Consider the following 20,305-nt stretch of genomic DNA (forward strand, 5'->3'; position numbering starts at 1 on the left):
CCTGACTGGGAATGGAACCATGACCTCCTGATTCATAGGTTAACGCTCAACCACTGAGCTGGGCCCTTTAACTTTTCTTGTTCTTGATTCATATTGGTTATATTTCATATTCCTCATCACTTTTACATGTTTAATTGTTCTTGGTCCATTGGTCTAATATTTGTTCTTCTGTTTGAATCTATAATCCATTGTTTATTTCATGGTTATGTTCCTCAAATTCTTGCTATTTTGGTCTCAGGGGGTATATTTTTTATTGCAAATATTAGGTATCCCAGCCCATAGGCAACGTGAATGAGGGGAAAGCCAGATTCAATCTTGGCAACCCAGTGACAGGAAGGTGGTCTGGGCAGAAATCCCTAGGCACTGAAAATGACAGTTAAACACCTCACATTCCGCAGAACAAGTCTCTTGCTTAGATCTTCCTGCTTTGTCCCTCCAGGACTACATATTAGCAGTATTACTAGGAGGCATTCCTGAGATTGTCACCCCCTAAGCCTGGTTGTGTGGAAAGTGAAGGCTGGAGGGGATCATTGGTTCCCACGTGTTTTTCTCCGTTCCCCAGAGGCTTCTGTGTCCAGTGCCATTATTTACTCCCGAGGACATCTGAACCAGAACCACGCACCCTCTCCCACTCCCTCCCCCTGGTGTGGGGGTGGTGCTGATGCCCCAGCCACTGGGAGGAGCAAGAATCAAATAAACAAAACTCTTTCTGTTTATTCTCCCACAGGCATGATGGACGGCCTTGATGGTCCAGGCCAAAAGTACCCCTTTCCACATAGACCAGTTAAACAGTCACCCTACCTCATCCCCACAATTCCTCTCCACAACCATCACCCAAGGGGTTCTTACTCCCCCGCCCCCCGCTTGCTATGTTCCTCTGGGGTGATTTTGGGGAAAGGAACTAGAGATAGGAGTCAACTAATTCAGCATCTTAGTCCCATAAATTTCCAAGGTCAATATTCCATTTAAGCAAACAGCTCTACTTGCTAGACCTACTAGCCTTTCAACCCCAGTTATGAATTCCTGTGAGAACGAACCGGATCGGCAGACCTTGGGTTACCCAGAATAGTCTTCACAGGGTTGTATGATTCAAGCATCTGGGTCTTTTGGCTGTGAGCCATGCCACCTGCTCCCTCCAGCACCTCCTTCTTTTCTTCTTCCTCTGAAATAAGACAATTTCTGCCCTGGCCAGTTTGGCTGAGTGGATAGAGCGTCTGCCTCTGAACTAAAGGGTCCCAGGTTTGATTCCGGCCAAGGGTACATACCCAGGTTGTGGGCTTGATTCCCCCCCAGTAGGGGGGGTGCAGGAGGCAGCCGATGATTCTCTCATCATTGATGTTTCTATCTCTCTATCCCTCCCCCTTCCTCTCTGAAATCAATTATATATATATATATATATATATATATATATATATATATATATATATAAATTTATATATATATATATATATGACAATTTCTGTAATGACTCGGCTGGTAGCATGAAGTGATATTGTAAAAAGGAGGGACGCACCTGCTACCTAAAAGATGTATTCAGTCCCACAGTTTATTTCATTAGAGTTGGTTTCCAGCTATGTGTAGAAGATAGAATATTAGTCATTCCAAAAAACATGCATTTGGGCAACAATGACAACAGAATTTTTTAAAATTAATACTATAAAGAATGCAAATTAAATTTGAAGTAACAAAAATCTTTTTAAAGTTTTTCAGTTTTTTTTTTAAGTCTTTTTAATAATGAAAATCATTTTATTTTACAGGTAAGATGAAAGGCCTGGCATTTATTCAAGATCCTGATGGCTACTGGATTGAAATTTTGAATCCTAACAAAATGATAACTATTATTTAGGTCTGTGAAAATACTGCTTTGAAATTTCCATAAAGATACCGTGGGAGTTAAAAAAGAGAGACAGGGAACTTGGATATATTCAGATAACAGAAACATCGAGGACTGATGGTTCATTGTCTCAATTCAAATTATTTTTAAGTGCATTTCCCTTCCTGTGTCAACTGTGATTTTCACCGACCTGATCAGTTCCTCTAGTTTTAAAGTAGTGCTTTGCCTTGTGTCCTTGAATGTGGTTGTGTAACATTAGCTTTTTAGGTAATAATTAGAACAGTTCCCTTCAGAGGCCGCATTTGCCTTCTCCCTCCTAACCTGACTTCTCTCCACGTCTGCCTTTCAATCATCATTTTAAAAAAACACACTTAACATGTTTCCTTCTGGGGTTTCAGTCCTCAGAAATAACGTTTCACAGTGGAAAGAGCCCTGAACAAAAACAAAACTTGATGTGCACTTCAAATAGTATAAAGTGTTTATTTTACAAAAGAGAAGGCACTCCTGGGAGGAACTCAGAATCATGCTGAGGAGGATGCTGACAGAAAGACTAATTTCTTCTTATGTATAAAGTGCTTTCGAAGTTCAAGGACTAACCTCTTTATTTCGGGGATGGGGAGAAGGGTGGGAATATTTTTCCTGGGTTTGCAAACACCAGATTAGGCTGTCAACATGCTTTCTCTTGCTGAATCCTCCCAGCTATCCTGTGAGAAAGAACACGGGGTAGACACATAAAATAACTCTCATTAATGGAAGGCAATACAAATAGGCATGAGTACTCAAAATTCCATCATTATTTTTAGCATTCAGATGTACCTCATAAATGAGTACCTCACAGGACGTCCCTCGCTAGCCTCCTATTGTAAAACCTTCAGTAACTTAGCCTTATCCTCTCAGCTCTTGGCCTGAGGACCGTGGTGAGGGAGGGGGCAGTGGAGGAAGGAAGTCTGTAGCACTCACCTGCTCTAGGGGTGCTCGGTTGTTCTTGTGTGAGTGGTGCTTGTGTTACCTGTGAAGAGCTCTACACTAAGGTCTTTCAGATGCTGGTCGTCATTCAGGATAAATTATGACCAGTGATAACTTAGGTATCAGAAATCAGCTCAGTGGTCTTCTCTGCCATAATTGACATTTGATGGATTTTTTAAAAACCAAACTGATTTAAAAAAATCTCTTAAGGCCCAGAAAATAAGATTATCCAATTTGTTTAACTACATTTAGGTTTTCTATAGACTGTGGTGGAAGATCTTTCGGTAGGCCATGCCAACTGTGCTTACACTGCTGGAAGCACTTGACATTTCCTTTCTGGATGGAATGGATTTATGTGAGCAACTCAAACAAATGGCCATACTTATAGACTGAAATAAAATAAGCATTTAAATAAGACTGTGTTTAATTTGTAAGCTCTCCAGCATGTTCTTTCTTAAAGAAGAAAAAGGCTGCCCTCAGGATGTGAAGGGCCTTGCAGGCTCATTCTGAACTGGGAATAGATGTAATTCTTTATATCCTGCAAACAGATAGTTTCTAAGTATGAGGAGGTGTGGGAAAGGTGGGAGGAGGGAAGTAAGGAAGGAATAAAAGGTTGAAGGAGAAAAGAGTATAAAGAAGAATGGCCACATATCAAAAGGTGAGTTGTGGGAACCAACGAAGACTAGTTTCACATGTTGGGTATAACATCATCAAATGGGCGTGTTATTAGATTCATAAATTCAATCATTTAAACCTATTTTCACAGAAGAAGCCTTCTGTACTTGCTAAGTAAAACTTGTCAAAAGATAGCCCTTGCTTATATCTTAAACTCATCCTTATATGCATTGAAAAAATACCTATTGTATCACCAGCTTTGCTAGCAATTGGGACAATTCACTTCCAAGTTAACCTACCGGAGAAGTGGTGATGTGAAAGGGTGAGGTTGACCTCAACAAGTTTTCCTTATGGTGGTGGTGTACTCTGTTGTGTCTAAGAACTATATGCTTTAACTCATATGGGATATAAAACGGAAACTTACGTACACAAACAGCAGTGTGGTGGTTGCCAGAGGGAGGGGGTGGGGGAAGGAAGGGGTCCTAATATGAGGTGACAGGAGAAGATTTGACTTTGGGTAGTGGGCACATGGTCCTATATACAGATTTTGTAAATTAATAATCCACACATGTAACCTATATGTTCATGTAGACTAATGTCATCCCAGTAAAATTTAAAATAATGGGAAATAAAACTAAATAAATACATGGATGCATACATAAATAAGACGTTTTCCACAGGTGTTTTGAAGTAGGAGCTGATGGCTGAGAGGGTCCCTTATGCATCCCTCCATAGCATTCTGACCAGCATTTCACACAGTGTACGTAACTATTTCTTAGTAGCACAGCTGCTTGTGAAGAGGGTCATATCAGTAAGGATGCTTGTTGCTGGCAATGAGACCCAACTTTACCAAATGTAACAAGCACTTCAGTGGTTCTAGACTGGGTTGATAGAGGGTTCAGACATACCAAGAACCTCCGTTTCTTTCCATCTTTCCCAGCCTTTCAGTGGTTTCTTTTGGGGCTAATAATATTTGTGACCAAAGATGCCTACCATGGCCCTAGCCGGTTTGGCTCAGTGAATAGAGTGTTGGCCTGCGGACTGAAAGGTCCCGGGCTCGATTCCAGTCAAGGGCACGTACCTTGGTTGCAGGCTCGATCCCTGGCCCTGGTCGGAGATCACGTGGGAGGCAACCAATCGATGTGTCATTGATGCTTCTCCCTCTCCCAAGTCTTAATTGCTAAGAATCAATGGAAAAATATCCTGGGTGAGGATTAAAAAAAAATAAAACCTACCACGATTCCAGGTGTCATGTATAAACCAACTGTCCAGTGAAAAGAACCTTTTGTTCCTCCGCAGAATTCCTCAGACCTCATCCTACCTGGGTCACTTGCCTGGCTCTAATCACTGGCAGGGAATGAACCACTGACTGAAATGGATTGTATTTACCCAAGTTGCCTGCATTGAGGGCAGACACTGGGTTAAAACTGAGATGGCCAGAATGGAGGAGCGAATAATGGCTTCTGAGTAGGCATAAAAAGAAACTGCAATGGGGAAATCAAATATTGAGGACCTAGTTGGTACAGGGTGCAGTAAGAAATAATAAAACATTTCCTGCCCTCAAAGAGCTTAGTCCACGATTGTGGTTCTCAGACTTAGCAGACCCTTTTTGTTATAACATCGGAACATTTATAACATCCATCACACCCACTATCCTAAAATGAATTTTATATGTAGCTTTCCTATATACACAGTATTAAAAAGGGTCAATCCAATGCCTTTATTTTAATATAAAGGATAAATGGAATCAATTTCTAATAAAATGTTTCAATAAGTAATCAGATACTGGTATACTAGAAAACAGTGATTTAGTCAGGTGCTTACTCTTAAGTATGAAAGAAGTAAAACTATTCAATAGAGTACTGTAACACTGATATTTTAAAATAAAGACTGAATTCATGATTCATGAAGAGCTATAATGTTACAACTTTAAATGCATACTGATAAAAGCTGTGTTTTACTGGTTAAAGACCATGAATAATATTACTGTTGGAAACATCATTTTCCAAAATGGTGTTCAATTCTTGCTGAAATTTTGAATAAAAGAATAATACTCCTCTTTATAGGATAGTTTTGTCCCTGGTGAATATTAATGCTTTATATGTACAAATAAGTAAAATAGAAGTTACAAGCTCAGATAATAAAAATCAGGCTTTACAATTCCTTAAAATTGAAATATAATGAACATACATTATCCTGTAAGTTTAAGGCATGCAATGTGTTGATTTGATACACTTATAGATTGCAAATGATGACCACCATAGCATTAGCTAACACCGCTATCATGTCACGTAATTGTCATTTCTTTTCTGTGATGGAACTGTGAGGAGCTAGTCTCTTTACAAGTTTGAAGTTAATAACTGTTGTTGACGATTCACTATGCTGTGCATTAGATCTCTAGGACTTACTTGTCTGCTAGTTGCAAATTTGTATTTTACAATTTTTAAAAAATATGTAGAATAGTTTTAGATTTATAGAAATGTTGCAGAAATAGTGCAGGGGTGATCCCATATGCCCCATACCCAGTTTTCCTTATTTTTAAAAGATTAGTATGGCACATCTGTCACCACTAATGAACCTGTACTGATACGTTATTATTAACTGTCTATACCTTATTCAGATTTTTCGTTTTTACCCTCTTTTTCTGTTACAGGATCCTACATTACATTAGCCTTCATATCTGCTTAGGCTCCTTTAGAATGTGATTGTTTTTCAGACTTTCCTTGTTTTTGGTACCTGACAATTTTGAGTCCTAATCAAATACTTTGTAGAGTGCTTCTCAGTTGGAATTTTCTGAAAATTTTCTCATGGTGAAACGGGCTATGGGTTTTCCGGAGGAAGAAGAGAGGCAAAGGGCCCTTCTCACCCCCTCAAAGGCACACACTGTCAGCATGATGTGTCACTGGCGTTCACCCTGATCACCTGGCTGCAGTGCTGTTGTCAGGCTTGTGTCCACGGTAACGTTATTCTCCACCACCCACCCCACTTCCATACCGTGCTCTTTGGAAGGAAATGGTATGTGAAGCCCACACTGAAGGTGTGGGGAGTTCTGCTCCTCCTTAGAGAGGAAAAATGACGACTCTTTATACCTAAATGAATACTCATTGAGACTTCACAAAGTTTTTCGGATCATTACAGGAAATTTCACATCTCTGCCCCTCGTCCACTAAATACCACTATTGAAACCTAACCAGAAATGCCCCACAAGTTTCTGAAACAACCTCTAGGGGTCAGTACTGCCCTGTTGAGAATCACTGGTCTGGTCTAAGACTCCCAATTCTAGTTTCTATAGAGTGTGAACTTAAAGTATTTACAAAGGAATCTGGGTCCAGAATCCACAGTTTTATGCTTTCCTTCTTACATATTTTTGTTTGCCACTAGTTCAGCAGCCATTTATTTTAGCTATTTGCGGTCCTCTAGAATGTTCAATTTGCCTTTTACATAAACTCATTTTATTTCATTAAATTATGTACTTATGAGGATAACTGGCTGGAACATGTTGGTAATGGAAACAACTGACTTGATAAGCACACAGCTCATTAGGGAAGTGGGAGTGCACAGGTGCCCTGGAGAGTGGACAGCTAGGTACGTTAGCCTGCCGGGACATCGGTTCTTTACCGAGGAAATGATGAGCCAGGTTCATCCAATCATTAGTGAAGTGGAAATTGGTTAAGAGAATTTTTACTGAAAATGCATCAATTTGAGTCCTATCAATATTAGCAAAGATTACAGGATATTTTTAATGCATCAATTTGAGTCATTGATATTAGAATGATTATAGAAGATTTTTTAAATGTCAGTATCTATGACTGCTGTAGTTGTAATGAAATAGGCACTTTTATAAACATTATCCTAACTATTGATAACACTGATTTTGCAATATGTTTCAAGAGTCATTACAGACTTTAAAATATTCATCCTTTTATCTGGTACTATTGTTATTTTCTGAGAATTCTGTTTCCTAGGAAATAATCAGATTTTTGTTTTAATATTATGTCCAATTTGTTGCATCCATCATTATTCATAACTAGAGGCCTGGTGCATGAAATTTGTGCATGGGGGTAGAGGGGTCCCTCAGCCCAGCCTGCACCCTCTCCAATCTGAGGCCCCTAGGGGGATGTCCGTCTGCTGGTTTAGGCTAACTGCTTCTGCCTGCCAGCCTGATCACCCCTACCTTGCCCCCCTGCTGGCCTGATCATCCTTAACTTGCTCCCCTGCCGACCTGATCACCCCTAACCGCCTCTGCCTCAGCCCCTGCCTAAGCCGCAGTCTAGCCTCCCTCTGTGGGAAGCAACCTGGTGGATCAGGGGAAGGCACCGCCCCCATTACCCTGCTGCTGCTGCTGCTGCCACTGCCAACCTGAGCCTGGGCCCTTCGCAGCCACTATGGCTTTGTCCGGAAGGACATCCTGAAGGTCGTCAGGAAGACATCTGCCCTAATTTAGCATATTACCCTTTTATTAGTATAGATAGAAAAAATTAGAAACAATTTAACTGTATAAAAATGGGAAAATAAATGAACTAGTCTAACACCACATATGGTAGAATATTATCTATTTTTACACCAGTAAATTGTATTCTCAAAGAATATTTAAAGATGTGGAGGCCTGGCCAGTGTGGCTCAGTTGGTTGGAGTGTCGTCCCATATACCAAAAGGTCTCTCTTGGGTTCAATTTCAGGTCAAGTCACATACCTGGGTTGTGGGTTCAGTCCCCAGTTTGGGCACGTATGAGAGGAAACCTGTCGATGTTTCACTCTTCTCCTCGCTCCTTCCTTCCTCTCTCTCAAATCAATAAAAACATATACTAGGGTAGGAATTTAAAAATAAGATGTGGATAAATGCTCATGAGATATTAAGTGGGGGGAAAATTCAGTATACAAACTAATGAACATATGTTCTTGATTTTTTTTTTTTAAAGAAACAAGTGTACAAAGAAATGACTAGAAGAAAATGTACCAAGTTCTGATTTTCTTTAGCTGCTGGGATTACCAGTGATTTTATTTCCTGCTTTAGGTTTTTCTGTATTCTCCAAATTCTCTAAAATGAGCAAGTATTTCCTTTTATAATCTATAAAAACTGAGATATATTGCTTAATTTGCTAACATTTACTATTTTGACCTTTTGAGTAAAATGAAGTTGTTTTTTTAATCCTCACCCAAGTATATTTTTTCCATTGATTTTTAGAAAGGGTGGAAGGGAGAGGGAGAGACACACCAATGTGAGAGAGACACATCTATTGGTTGCCTCCCGCATGCCTTGGACCAGGGCCAGGAGCCTGTAACTGAGGTATATGCCCTTGACCAGAATTGAACCCGGGACCCTTCAGTTCACAGGCCGATGCTCTATCCACTGAGAAAACTGGCTAAGGCTAAACTGAAGTATTTAAATGAACATGTTCTTGTCTGCTATCGAAACTTCTATTTAATATGGTAACATATAATAAAGATTAAAAGATACTCTTATATATTTAAAATGCTTTATATGTTTAAAAAGACTTAAAATTCTAAATAAGCATATTCAATTCAGTGACATTTAAATTTTATTTAAATTGTAAAAGTTGAAACAGGTCATTGATAGCCCATGAAGGAAGGTGGCATTATCTTTTTGTCCACACTACCCACTCTTAGCTGACTTATTCTGAATGAACTTTTTGTTGTTGTTGCTTATATTCATTTTGCATATTCACTTGTAGTCTGAAATTGTACCATAAGTACCTGATACAGTTTAGGCAGAAGCACCACCCTGTTTTATTTAGGAAAGTGCCAGTCAATGCATCTTGAAAACCATTGTAGCATAGCCACCGACCAGTATTTGAAACAGCCTCACTATGCCCAGGATGGTCTCTGTACCAGCAGCATCACATCACCTGATGCTAGTTAACAGTTAAGGCTTTCAGGCTTCACCGCAGACATACTCAATCAGAATCTTTACTTTCAAAGGATCCCCAGGGGATCAGTGTGAATAAAAAAGCAGTTATACAGGCTCCTTTTTAAAGCCACTAATATCAGAGAAGTGTATCCAAAAATAGGAATTATTTTCACCCTCTATTATAAAAGTAGTAAAACGCTCATTTGTGGTAATGAATATAAGGGACATGTATCTAACCCACAAACTCAGGGGTGTAAGAAGTGGAATTCCTAATTGCACATAATTAAAGCCCCCACTTTCTGAGGGGGTAGGTGGGAACAATCTCAGTAAACTCAGGATCTTTCCTGAGGCTTTTCTCTAAGGTAAAGTTTTAGGTTCCTCTACTGCAGTGGTTCTCAACCTTGGCCGCACATTAGAATCACCTGGGAATCTTTTTAAAATCCTGATTTCTGGGCCTCATCCTCCGGAAATTCTGTTTCTTTGTTACTCATGTTGTGGCCTCACCCCATAACAAAGAAACAGAATTTCCGGAGGATGAGGCCCAGAAATCAGGATTTAAAAAGATTCCCAGGTGATTCTAATGTGCGGCCAAGGTTGAGAACCACTGCTCTACTGTCTAGAGAAGGTTGGAGGGAGATGGGCATCTGATCTTCCACAGGTGAACCATCCTATTGGCATTTGCTAAAATGTCAAGTACCCTAAATAGTCCTTTGTTGTAAATCTGTGTAGCCTGCTGTTAGACCATCATTCATTCTCACTGTTGAGGCTACTTCAGGTTTGGCACCTCCCTTGCTGCATCATTCATCTATTTCCATGCCATGTTAGCCTACAGGGAAATCTTTGGGGCTAAGACTTCTGCACAACACTTACCTAGGGAGCATTGGGTCATTCTGCTACTCTGGCATCACGTGAGACCGTGGGAAGCTAACCCTGAGGTTTGTATAAGGTCCTATCTAGTAGACATCTCTCATAGCCAAGCTTCCCAGGGAGCTTGCTGACTTCCAGGGGTCCCACTCGGGAAGCCAAATACAGGGACCCTCGCCTTCTAGATCTGCAGACTCCCATATTTCAGATGTGTTTTCCCTCCATTTAACCCACAGGCGCAGGGGAAGGTAGAGCCTCGTCACAGGGCCTCACCAGGTGGTGGCGCTCTCCCTCCTAACTCCCTCCTCAACCCAAAGCATGAAGGTTTCTGTTTTTGAAAGTCAAAGGCCTTTTTTCTTTTTAACATCCCTAAGCCTACATTGCAGAAATGCAGGGAGAAAAATTAACATTTCAAAATATGCCACATGAACCACGGGATACAAGGATTCATATCCCATTATTATGATAGAGGAGTGTGCTGAGCATGACTAGGAGCACACAATCATATGAAGTGTTCTCATAGAACAAGAGGCTGGGAGTATGAGACAGGTCCTGCAGGAGAACATTATAGTCCGAACAGGCAAACTGCACAGAACAACTGGAGCGCAGGGCAAAGCAAAATGTCGGCAAGAGTGAAATAGGTATAAACGCAATACCAACTACCCTATTTGGGGCTACTAGTGGCAATCACAGCATCTGGACTAATTTGAAGAGTCCACTCCTAAATTGGTGGTTCTCATAATTTGGTATGTATCAGAATCCCGTGGAAGGCTTGTCACCCCCAGAGTCCTGATTCAGTAGGCCGGAGGTGGGCTCTGGAATCTGCCTTTCTAACAAGTTCCCAGACGCTGCTGATGCTGCTGGTCCGGGGCCACACTCTGAGAACAGCTGCCCTAAGTGTCAGCACTCTCCATGGATTTGCAGGTTTAATTCTACAAAACCATGTGACATCTATCTGTTCTGCAGCCCTTCCGGACATCCCTTATCCTTTCACTTGCAGCCCCACCGCCATCATTACTATGTGTCTCTTGGCTAGTCCCAACCTTCTTTCCAAGTGGCATAAATGACTTGTCTGTTCCGGACAGTCCCTCCTCTTTGCTTTTCTTCAGAGCTGACACACTCCTGGCCGTTTTCCTCTAAGCTCGTTTGTTCCTCCCCATGTACTACATGCAAACCCGGTTCCATTGAGGACATATTCTCCCAGGTTCTCAGCATTTTGTTTTCACCTGCTTTCCTTGTTCAGGACGATCTCCAGCATCTGCAGGAATATGACTTGTAAATGGACTGGAGACCACAGAGTGAGGATTTAATAAAGAAATCTGAATTTAGCAAGATAGCTGGATAGAAACTCAATATACAAAAATCAATATACATAAATTTTTAAATGACTTTATTTAAAATAGCAAATAAAACATGAAATACCTAGGAATAAATCTAAGAAGATTTGTAAGACCTCTATAAACTAGAACAATAAAATTTTAATGACAAATCTAAAAACAAGTAAATGAAGGGATATACCATGTTTACAAATTAGAAGAATCAATAACCAGAAATAAGTTATCTCTAAATTGACCTTTAGATTCAATGAAATCCCAGCCATACTCAGCGAAGGATTTTTATGGAATTTGGCAAGCTGGTTCTAAAATGTATATAGAAATGCAAACGGCCAAGCAGACATGGATAAAGTGATAAAGCAAACTTGGATAGCTTTTTCTACCAGATGTCAAGGCTTACTCTAATGCCCCAATGACTAAGGCAGTGAGGTATTGGTACAATGATAGACATATAGATCAAAGGGAAAGAATAGAAAGTCCAGAAACAGATCCTCAGGTAATGGATACTAGATTTATGAGAAAGTTAGCACTGCAAAGCCATAGGTAGAGGACAATGTTGTAGGTAGGTGCCCAGGGAACAGGCTCAGAAAGGGAGGCTGACGTACAGGTGGTATAGTTGGAAGTGCTTTCAGCAACCATGCTTCAAGGGAGTGAAGAAACCGCAATCAGGCAGGAGGACAGGTTTAACCAATACAGTGGCAATAGAGGCCTCCGCCAGTTCCATGAGGAGCTCTGAAGCTGGGGTGGTCTCTTAGAAAGGTCACGGGTTGAGGTCCGGGGGCCAGGCCTGGCCTTTGTACCCCTACAATGACCAGTCATTTGATGCACATGCCCCCAAAGAGGGAATCTACCTTGAGTAAGGCAGCTTCCTTCTGCCAAGGAAAATTCCTGGAAGAGACCATATAACAGTAAATACCCAAAATAATTGAAAGCAGAGACTAAAACTGGTAATTGTACACCAGTGTTTGTAGCAGCATTATTCACAAAAAGCCAAAAGGCGAAACCACCCAAATGTCCATTGATGAATGAATGGATAGACAAAATGTGGTGTATGCATACAATGGAATATTATTCAGCCTTAAAAAGGAAGGAAATTCTGACATATGCTTCAACATGGATGAAAATTGAAGATATTACGCCAAGTGAAATAAGCCAGACACAAAAGGATAAATATTGTGTGATTCCACTTATATTACATGAGATACCTAAAACAGACAAATTCATAGGGACAGAATGGTGGTTTCCAAAGGCTAGAGGGAGGGGGAAATGGGGAATCATTGCTTAATAAGTACAGAATTTCAGTCTGAAAGATGAAAAAGTTCTGGAGAAGGATGGTGGTGGTCATTTTACAACAATGTAAATGTATTTAAAGCCACTGAACTGTATACTTTAAAATGATTAACATAGTAAATTTTATCTTTTGTGTATTTTACCACAACAAAAGAAATCAATGGGACTCATCCTGTCGCCTGGTAAAAGCGTTCCCCTTGGGGAAGAAGGGCCTCTAGGCAAGCAGAACCTAGAGTTGTGGCGACAGAAAACACAAAGCTCCCAATGGATAATTGGGGCAATGGTAGTCAGAGGGGCTGCTTATATTTCCACCTCCAACCCTTGGTTTCTGAACCCATATAACACCTATTGGGAGTACAGCAAGAATGATGATAATTGATTTAGGGGATATAATGTGTCTGGTGGATGGCACCTCATCATTGCAGGGTATCATCTCCAAGCTGGCACCTCAGCTGCACCTTCAAGGACCATTTCATCACTCTCTCAGAGCAGCAACTTCTTGGTGGGCAGTGTGTGATGGGTCCAGAGGGTTCCATTGTCCTGTGCTCACTGCTGAACCTCCTTTTCTGAAGAGTGGGCCCCTTGGGCTTCTATCACCAAGAGAAGAATATACTCCAGGGAGCTACTGCTCTTCTGGCCTGAATCCCAGAATGGGACACATGGAGCAGAGACACCCCAGGTGTCCCATGGCCTGAGCAGATGATCTTAGCTGATGTGAATGAGCAAGACATAAATGCTAATTGTATGCCCATGACATTTTTGTGGCTATTTGTTACACAATATTTCATGGCAATAACTGATTGGTACGTTTCTATATCTCCCTGCATGCCAATTTCTTAATTTTTCTCTGCACCTCCATTAAGTGGAATGATTCCTTATTGACAATATTTTTAAATCTCAGGATACTTCTGGTCAAGAGGGTGGTGTACATAAACGTGGTACTCTCATCCTCTCACGACCCCATCAAAATTACAACTAAACTACAGAACAACCATTATGCAGAACTGCCTGAATTCTGGCTGAATGAAAGTCCTACGACAGATTTAAAGAAGGGAATTAAAGAAGAAGCCATGTAGAAACTGGTAGGAGATGCATAATGGGCTGGGCCCACACCCATGTGTGTCAGATAAAAATCAGGAGGAATATCTCAGCTACAGGAGGCCCCACTGAGGACAGAAGGGTCCCAGCCTGCAGGTAGGTACTACATCTGAGACTCCATCAACCTGGCTCACACTGTTTGCCCCACCATGGTGATTCCCTGAAGTCCCACCCCACCCAAATTTGAAGCCAAACAAGCTGTTTTTCCAGTGGTCTTTCATACAAATGGCCTGTCTTGGCCCATGCTTCTGATTTTCCTAAAATCTTTCAAACAAGCAGTATCTGGCCTCAGTGTGCCCTAAACATTTCATTAAGTGGCCCCAGGCCAGGCATTAGCAGCATCCAGTCTTGGTTAGCAGCTTAGCCTGGCCTGGCACCTCCAAGCCCAGCACAAGCCCATCTGAAGTTTGATTTGTAGCTCATGCCAGTTGGCCCCAGCAGAACACAGGTGGCAGCTGACCTTGACCTGAACTTCACGGGAGGTCCCAGAGTCAGAGCACCTGGTGGACTGCTTCAGACCATGATGAAGCACCACCACCCAACCACCTCCACAAACAACACACTCAAGGGGCAGACTCAGTGGGTGCCTGTTCTGTGGGGCGGGGCCTTGAACAGCTGATCCTCCACAGAGATCAGAGTTTGGTCCGTGATCATAGCCAGTCCTTGCAGATGATAGACCTGGGGGGTAAATCCCTCCCATTGATGTGATAATAGCAATCAAGGCTCAACTACAAGAGGGTGTGCACAGCCCACACAGGGAGGGCACACCTCAAGTGCCCAGCTTGGGTGATTGGGAAGGCTGTGCCACTGGACCCTAAAGAACACCTACTACATTAGGTCACTTTACCAACCCCATGAGACATAGCAGCTCTATCTAATACATAGAAATAAACACAAGCAGGCTGCCAAAATGAGGAGACAAAGGAACATGGCCCAGATGAAAGAACAGAACAAAAAACTGTAGAAAAAGCACTAACGAAATGGAGACAAGCAATCTCCCAGATGCAAAGTTCAAAACAATGGTTATAAAGATGCTCAATGAACTTAGGGAAGAGTATATAAACTTAGTGGGAACTTCAATAAAGAGAAAGAAAACATAAAAGTGGAGATAGAACACATAAAAAAGATCCAGTCAGAAATAAAGAACACATTAACTGAAACAAAGGATATATTTCAGGAAATTGATAGTAGAGTAGATGAAGCTGAGAATCAAAGCAGCGACTTAGAATATAAAGAAGCAAAAAAACACCAAATGAGAACAAGAAAAAAAAATGAGGATAGTGTAAGGAGCCCTGGGACAACTTCAAGTGTACCAATATTCATATTATGGGGTTGCCAGAAGGAGAAGAGAGAACAAGAAATTGAAAACTTAGTTGAAAAAATATTGACAGAAAACTTCCCTAACTTGGTGAAGGAAATAGACTAATAAGTCCAGGAAGCACAGAGAGTCCCAAACAAGATGAACCCAAAGAGACCAACAAGAGGTATCATCATTAAAATGTAAAAGATTAAAGACAAAGAGAGATTCTTAAAAGCAGTAAGAGAATAGCAATTAGTTATCTACAAGGGAGCTCCGATAAGACTTGTCAGATGATTTCTCAACAGAAAATTTGCAGGCCAAAAGAGAGTGGCAAGAGATATTCAAAGTAACAAAAAGCAAGGACCTAGAACCAAGATTACTCTACCTAGCAAAGCTAGCATTTAAAATTGAAGGACAGAGAAAGAACTTCCCAGACAAGAAAATGCCAAAGGAATTCATCACCACCAAACTAGTATTATATGAAATGTTAAAGGGTCTTCTTTTTTTTTTTTTTAATTAAATCTTTATTGTTCAGATTATTACATTTGTTCTTCTTTTTTCCCCCCCATAACTCCCCTCCTCCCAGTTCCCACCCCACCCTCCGCCCTCACTCCCCACCCACTGTCCTCATCCATAGGTGCACGATTTTTGTCCAGTCTCTTCCCACATCTCCCACACCCCTTTCCCCCCCAAGAATAGTCAGTCCATTCCCTTTCTATGTCCCTGATTCTATTATAATCAACAGTTCATTCTGTTCATCAGATTATTTATTCACTTGATTCTTAGATTCACTTGTTGATAGATGCATATTTGTTGTTCATAATTTGTATCTTTACCTTTTTCTTCCTCTTCCTCTTCCTCTTCTTAAAGGATACCTTTCAGCATTTCATATAATCCTGGTTTGGTGGTGATGAACTCCTTTAGCTTTTCCTTATCTGTGAAGCTCTTTATCTGACCTTCAACTCTGAATGATAGCTTTGCTGGATAAAGTAATCTTGGTTGTAGGTTCTTGGTATTCATCACTTTGAATATTTCTTGCCACTCCCTTCTGGCCTGCAAAGTTTCTGTTGAGAAATCAGCTGACAGTCGTATGGGTATTCCCTTGTAGGTAACTGAGTTTCTTTCTCTTGCTGTTTTAAGATTCTCTCTTTATCTTTTGCTCTTGGCATTTTAATTATGATGTGTCTTGGTGTGGTCCTCTTTGGATTCCTTTTGTTTGGGGTTCTCCGCGCTTCTTGGACCTGTAAGTCCATTTCTTTCACCAGGTGGGGGAAGTTTTCTGTCATTATTTCTTCAAATAGGTTTTCAATATCTTGCTCTATCTCATCTTCTGGCACCCCTATAATTCTGATATTGGTACACTTGAAGCTGTCCCAGAGGCTCCTTACACTATCCTCGCATTTTTGGATTCTTTTTTCATTTTGCTTTTCCGGTTGGATGTTTTTTGCTTCCTCGCATTTCAAATCATTGACTTGATTCTTGCGCTCCTCTGGTCTGCTGTCAGGCGTCTGTATAATATTCGTTATTTCAGTCCGTGTATGCTTAATTTCTAGTTGGTTCCCCAATATAAGATCGAGGGTCTTATTAGTTTTCGTGTAGATCTCATTAAGTTTATCGGCAGCTTCTAAACAGTTCTTGAGAGACCTTAAAAGTGTGGTTCTGAACTCTATATCTTCCATTGACAATTTTGTCCTGTTTCTTTGTCTCCGCATTTTGTTATGCTTCCTTGGTGCACCCCCTAGTGGTCTTTGTTCGCAGTCTTATAGTTAAATCTTGATTGTTGTAGCTAATTCCAGGGAGGGTTTGACCTCCAGGCCAAGTGGCTATGAGAGTCAGCTATGTCAGCAGTGAGAGAACTTCTGTCCTCTAGGGAGGTGCTAATCTAGCCTTTGCCTGAGGCTATCCGGCAAATGCCTCTGTGCAGGGCTTGGGCGGGGCGGGTCGCACAAGATCAACAGGGTGGGCTGGAGAGAGCAGTTATGGCGGCTCTCAGTCTTGTCCCCAGGGGCTCTGCCTCTCTGAGTCCCAGCACCCACTGCAAAGCTCGGAGAGAAAGCTGCACTCGCTCTGACCGAAGCCAGACAGTCCCGCTTCTCCCGTTTGAGTCTGAATTCCTAAAGACTCGCCCGGATCTGGAGCTCAGAGTCTGCGACTCCCTCCCGATTGAAAACGCCAACCGCGCCCTCCGCCGCCAGCCCGCTCTGCGCACTCCGCACCTCAGAATTTGACTTCAGCACTGCGCCTCCTCTGAGTGTCCGTGTGCGTTTCTCTTTCCTCCTGGTTGTAGGACTTCCACTCAGCCAGCGTTCCTGTGGTTCTGGGTGATGTCCCTTCTGTTTTTTGGTTTCACTTTTGAAGTAGTTGTTCAAAGCAGCAAACTCCGGCGTTAACCTATGCCGCCATCTTGGTTCTCCCTAAAGGGTCTTCTTGAAGGAGGAGGAGGAGGAGGGAGAGGAGGAGGAGGAGGAGGAGGGGGAGGAGGAGGAGGAGGAGGAGGAGAAGGAGAAGAAGAAGAAGAAGAAGAAGAAGAAGAAGAAGAAGAAGAAGAAGAAGAAGAAGAAGAAGAAATAAAAAACAATAAAATGGTCAAAAATATATTTATTAACAAATGAATCTTAAAAAAAGGAAGAAGCAGAATAGAAACAAACTCATAAATACAGAGAACATTTTGACAGTTGCCAGATGGGAGGGTTTTGGGGGAATGGTTGAAAAAGGTGAAAGGTTTAAGAAGTACAAATTGGTTGTCACAGAATAGTCATGGGGATGTAAAGAATACCATTGGGAACATAGTCAATAATATTCTAATTACTATGTTGGTGTCAGATGGGTGTGAGATTTATCTGGATGATCACTTAGTAAATTATGTAATGTCTAATCACTGAGGTGCACACCTGAAACTAATATAATAATAATGTATGTCAACTGTAATTGAAAAATAAAAAAATGATTTTTAAAAAGTACATTTAAAAATGTTTTTTTCCCCTCAGAACTGTTTTGGTCACATACCACAGCTTTTCATATGTAGACTCTCACTGTTATTCTTTTGTAATTTTTGTAATTTCTGATTTGCTTTTCTCTTTAACTCAAGAAGATAAATCCTATTTTGGTATCCTCTTGATGTTAATTGTAGTTTGTTGCATTGTGGCTGGAGAATGTAAACTGTGTCATTTTTTCTTTCTTTGTGAAGAAGCATATGCTTGATTTTTGTGGGTGTTCTTTGGAAAGAACAATAAGTATCTTCTGTTACGGGATACTAAGTTCTATTTAAAACTAGTACATCATAAAAAAATAAATAAAACTGTTACATCAAAGTCACTGAGAATTTAATTAAAATCTTCCACAACTGCTACTATCCCCATTCCCCTCACTCTCCTTCAGCTTTTCCTCCTCCTTCTTCCTCTTTTTCTTTTGCTCTTCCTTCTCCTACCATCATCATCGTCTACTTGATGCAAAAATTCTAAAAACCCCCACATATATTAAAGTCCTCTTATAAAGTTGTAGTTTTATGAAAATCTTAAATTTTAGAAAAAGGTTTGCCTGGCATAATTTGCTCCTATAGTATTTTATATATAAAGGTTTATAACATATCTTCATTTACTGGGCTTTTATCACATAAAAAACCCCCAATTTTTTTCTGTGTAATGCCATTGACCTTAAATTCCACTGTCTGAAATTAATATTACCACCTCTGCTTTCTTTTTGTTTGCATTTATATGAAATTTTTGCTCTTATCTTTTTTTAAAAAAAGTCCTACTTTATTATTTTTAGCCAAAGTATATAGAAATGAAATTAATAGCTTCCCTCTCATTCCCCAAACACACCCATCTTGAAGTAATGTATTAAAAATTGGTGTATATATCTATCCTTAAATTCACAAATAAATATAAACATGTTGTGGTGGGCTAAATAATGGCTCCCAAAATATCCAGGTTCTAAAGGTCTTTGGACATGTGATTAAGTATCTTGAGAAAAGGAGATGCTTTATCCTTGATTATCTGGGTGGATCCTAAATGCAATATTAAGTATCCTTTGAAGGAGACAGAGATAGATTTGACACAGAAGAGGAAAACATGACAATGACAGTAAAGATTGGAATGAGATGGCCACAAGCTAAGGAATACTGGCAGCCACAAGAAGCTGGAGAGAGCATGGCCCACCTACACGTTGATTTCAGTTCAGTGACACAGATATTTTACTTTTGACCTCCAGAGAGTCTAAGAAAATAATGTGTGTTATTTTAAGCCACCAAATTTCTGCTGCTGTAATTTGTTACAACAACAATAGGAAATTCATACATAAGTGTAAGTCAAAATTTTCCCCCTTTAAAATATTTTACAAATATAACATCATATTCTTACAGCGTTCTTCAACTAACATTTTATTCCTAATAGTGTATCAATTACATCTTAACAGGTCAATATCTATATATCCTATTCTTTGAAAAAAATTTTGATTGATTTGAGAGAGAGGGGAGAGAGAGAGAGAGAGAGAGAGAGAGAGAGAGAGAGAGAGAGAGAGAGAGAGAGTTGTTCTACTTATTTATGCATTTACTGGTTGATTCTTGTATGTGCCCTGATCAGAGATCAAACCCCCAACCTTTGTGTAACAGGATGACACTCTAACAACTGAGCTACCTGGCCAGGGCTAGGTCCCATTCTTTTTAATAACCCAATATTACCCACAATATGTATATAATTCATTTAACCATTCCTCTACACATGGAAATTGTAGTTGTTTCCAGTTTCTTATTGAAAACAGTACTGAAGTAAACATCTGGTATGTGTGTGCATGGATGTATGTGTGTTTTACATGGATTTTAAAAATATCCTCACCTGATGATCTTTTTTCCATTGATTTCTAGAGTGAGTAGAAGGGAGGGAGGAGTGGGAGAAAAAGAGAAAGAAACATTGATGTGAGAGAGAGATATCGATCAGTTGCCTCTCATACATACCCCTACCCAGGCTGGGGAACTGCAACTGAAGTACATGACCTTGACTGGGAATCAAACCCACGATCCTTCGGTCCATGGGCAAATGCTCTAACCACTGAGCAACTGACCAAGGCTGTAGGGATTTTTTTTTTTTTAAGGGGAATATAGACTCTTATGAGGATCCATGGGTAAGTACATTTTAAATT

The 20,305-nt window shown here is 40.6% G+C and overlaps 1 protein-coding gene and 1 long non-coding RNA gene across 2 annotated transcripts in view; both read left to right on the forward strand.

Annotated features, from left to right (window-relative positions):
• The window catches only part of GLO1 (glyoxalase I), a 28,730-nt gene extending 25,756 nt beyond the window's left edge, over window positions 1-2,974 (forward strand). Inside the window, exon 6 of the mRNA XM_059701795.1 lies at window positions 1,758-2,974. Coding sequence (XP_059557778.1) covers window positions 1,758-1,846 — 89 coding nt within the window. The 3' untranslated portion in view covers window positions 1,847-2,974. The remainder of the gene's footprint in view (window positions 1-1,757) is intronic.
• A 6,869-nt stretch (window positions 2,975-9,843) lies between these two features.
• On the forward strand, window positions 9,844-12,937 carry LOC132237371 (uncharacterized). The gene is made up of 2 exons (XR_009453518.1): window positions 9,844-10,218; window positions 11,257-12,937. It is a non-coding gene; the product is annotated as an uncharacterized LOC132237371 (long non-coding RNA).
• Window positions 12,938-20,305: the final 7,368 nt, after the last annotated feature.

Source organism: Myotis daubentonii, chromosome 6, assembly GCF_963259705.1.
Source record: "Myotis daubentonii chromosome 6, mMyoDau2.1, whole genome shotgun sequence".
In the NCBI taxonomy this organism is placed as follows: domain Eukaryota; kingdom Metazoa; phylum Chordata; class Mammalia; order Chiroptera; family Vespertilionidae; genus Myotis; species Myotis daubentonii.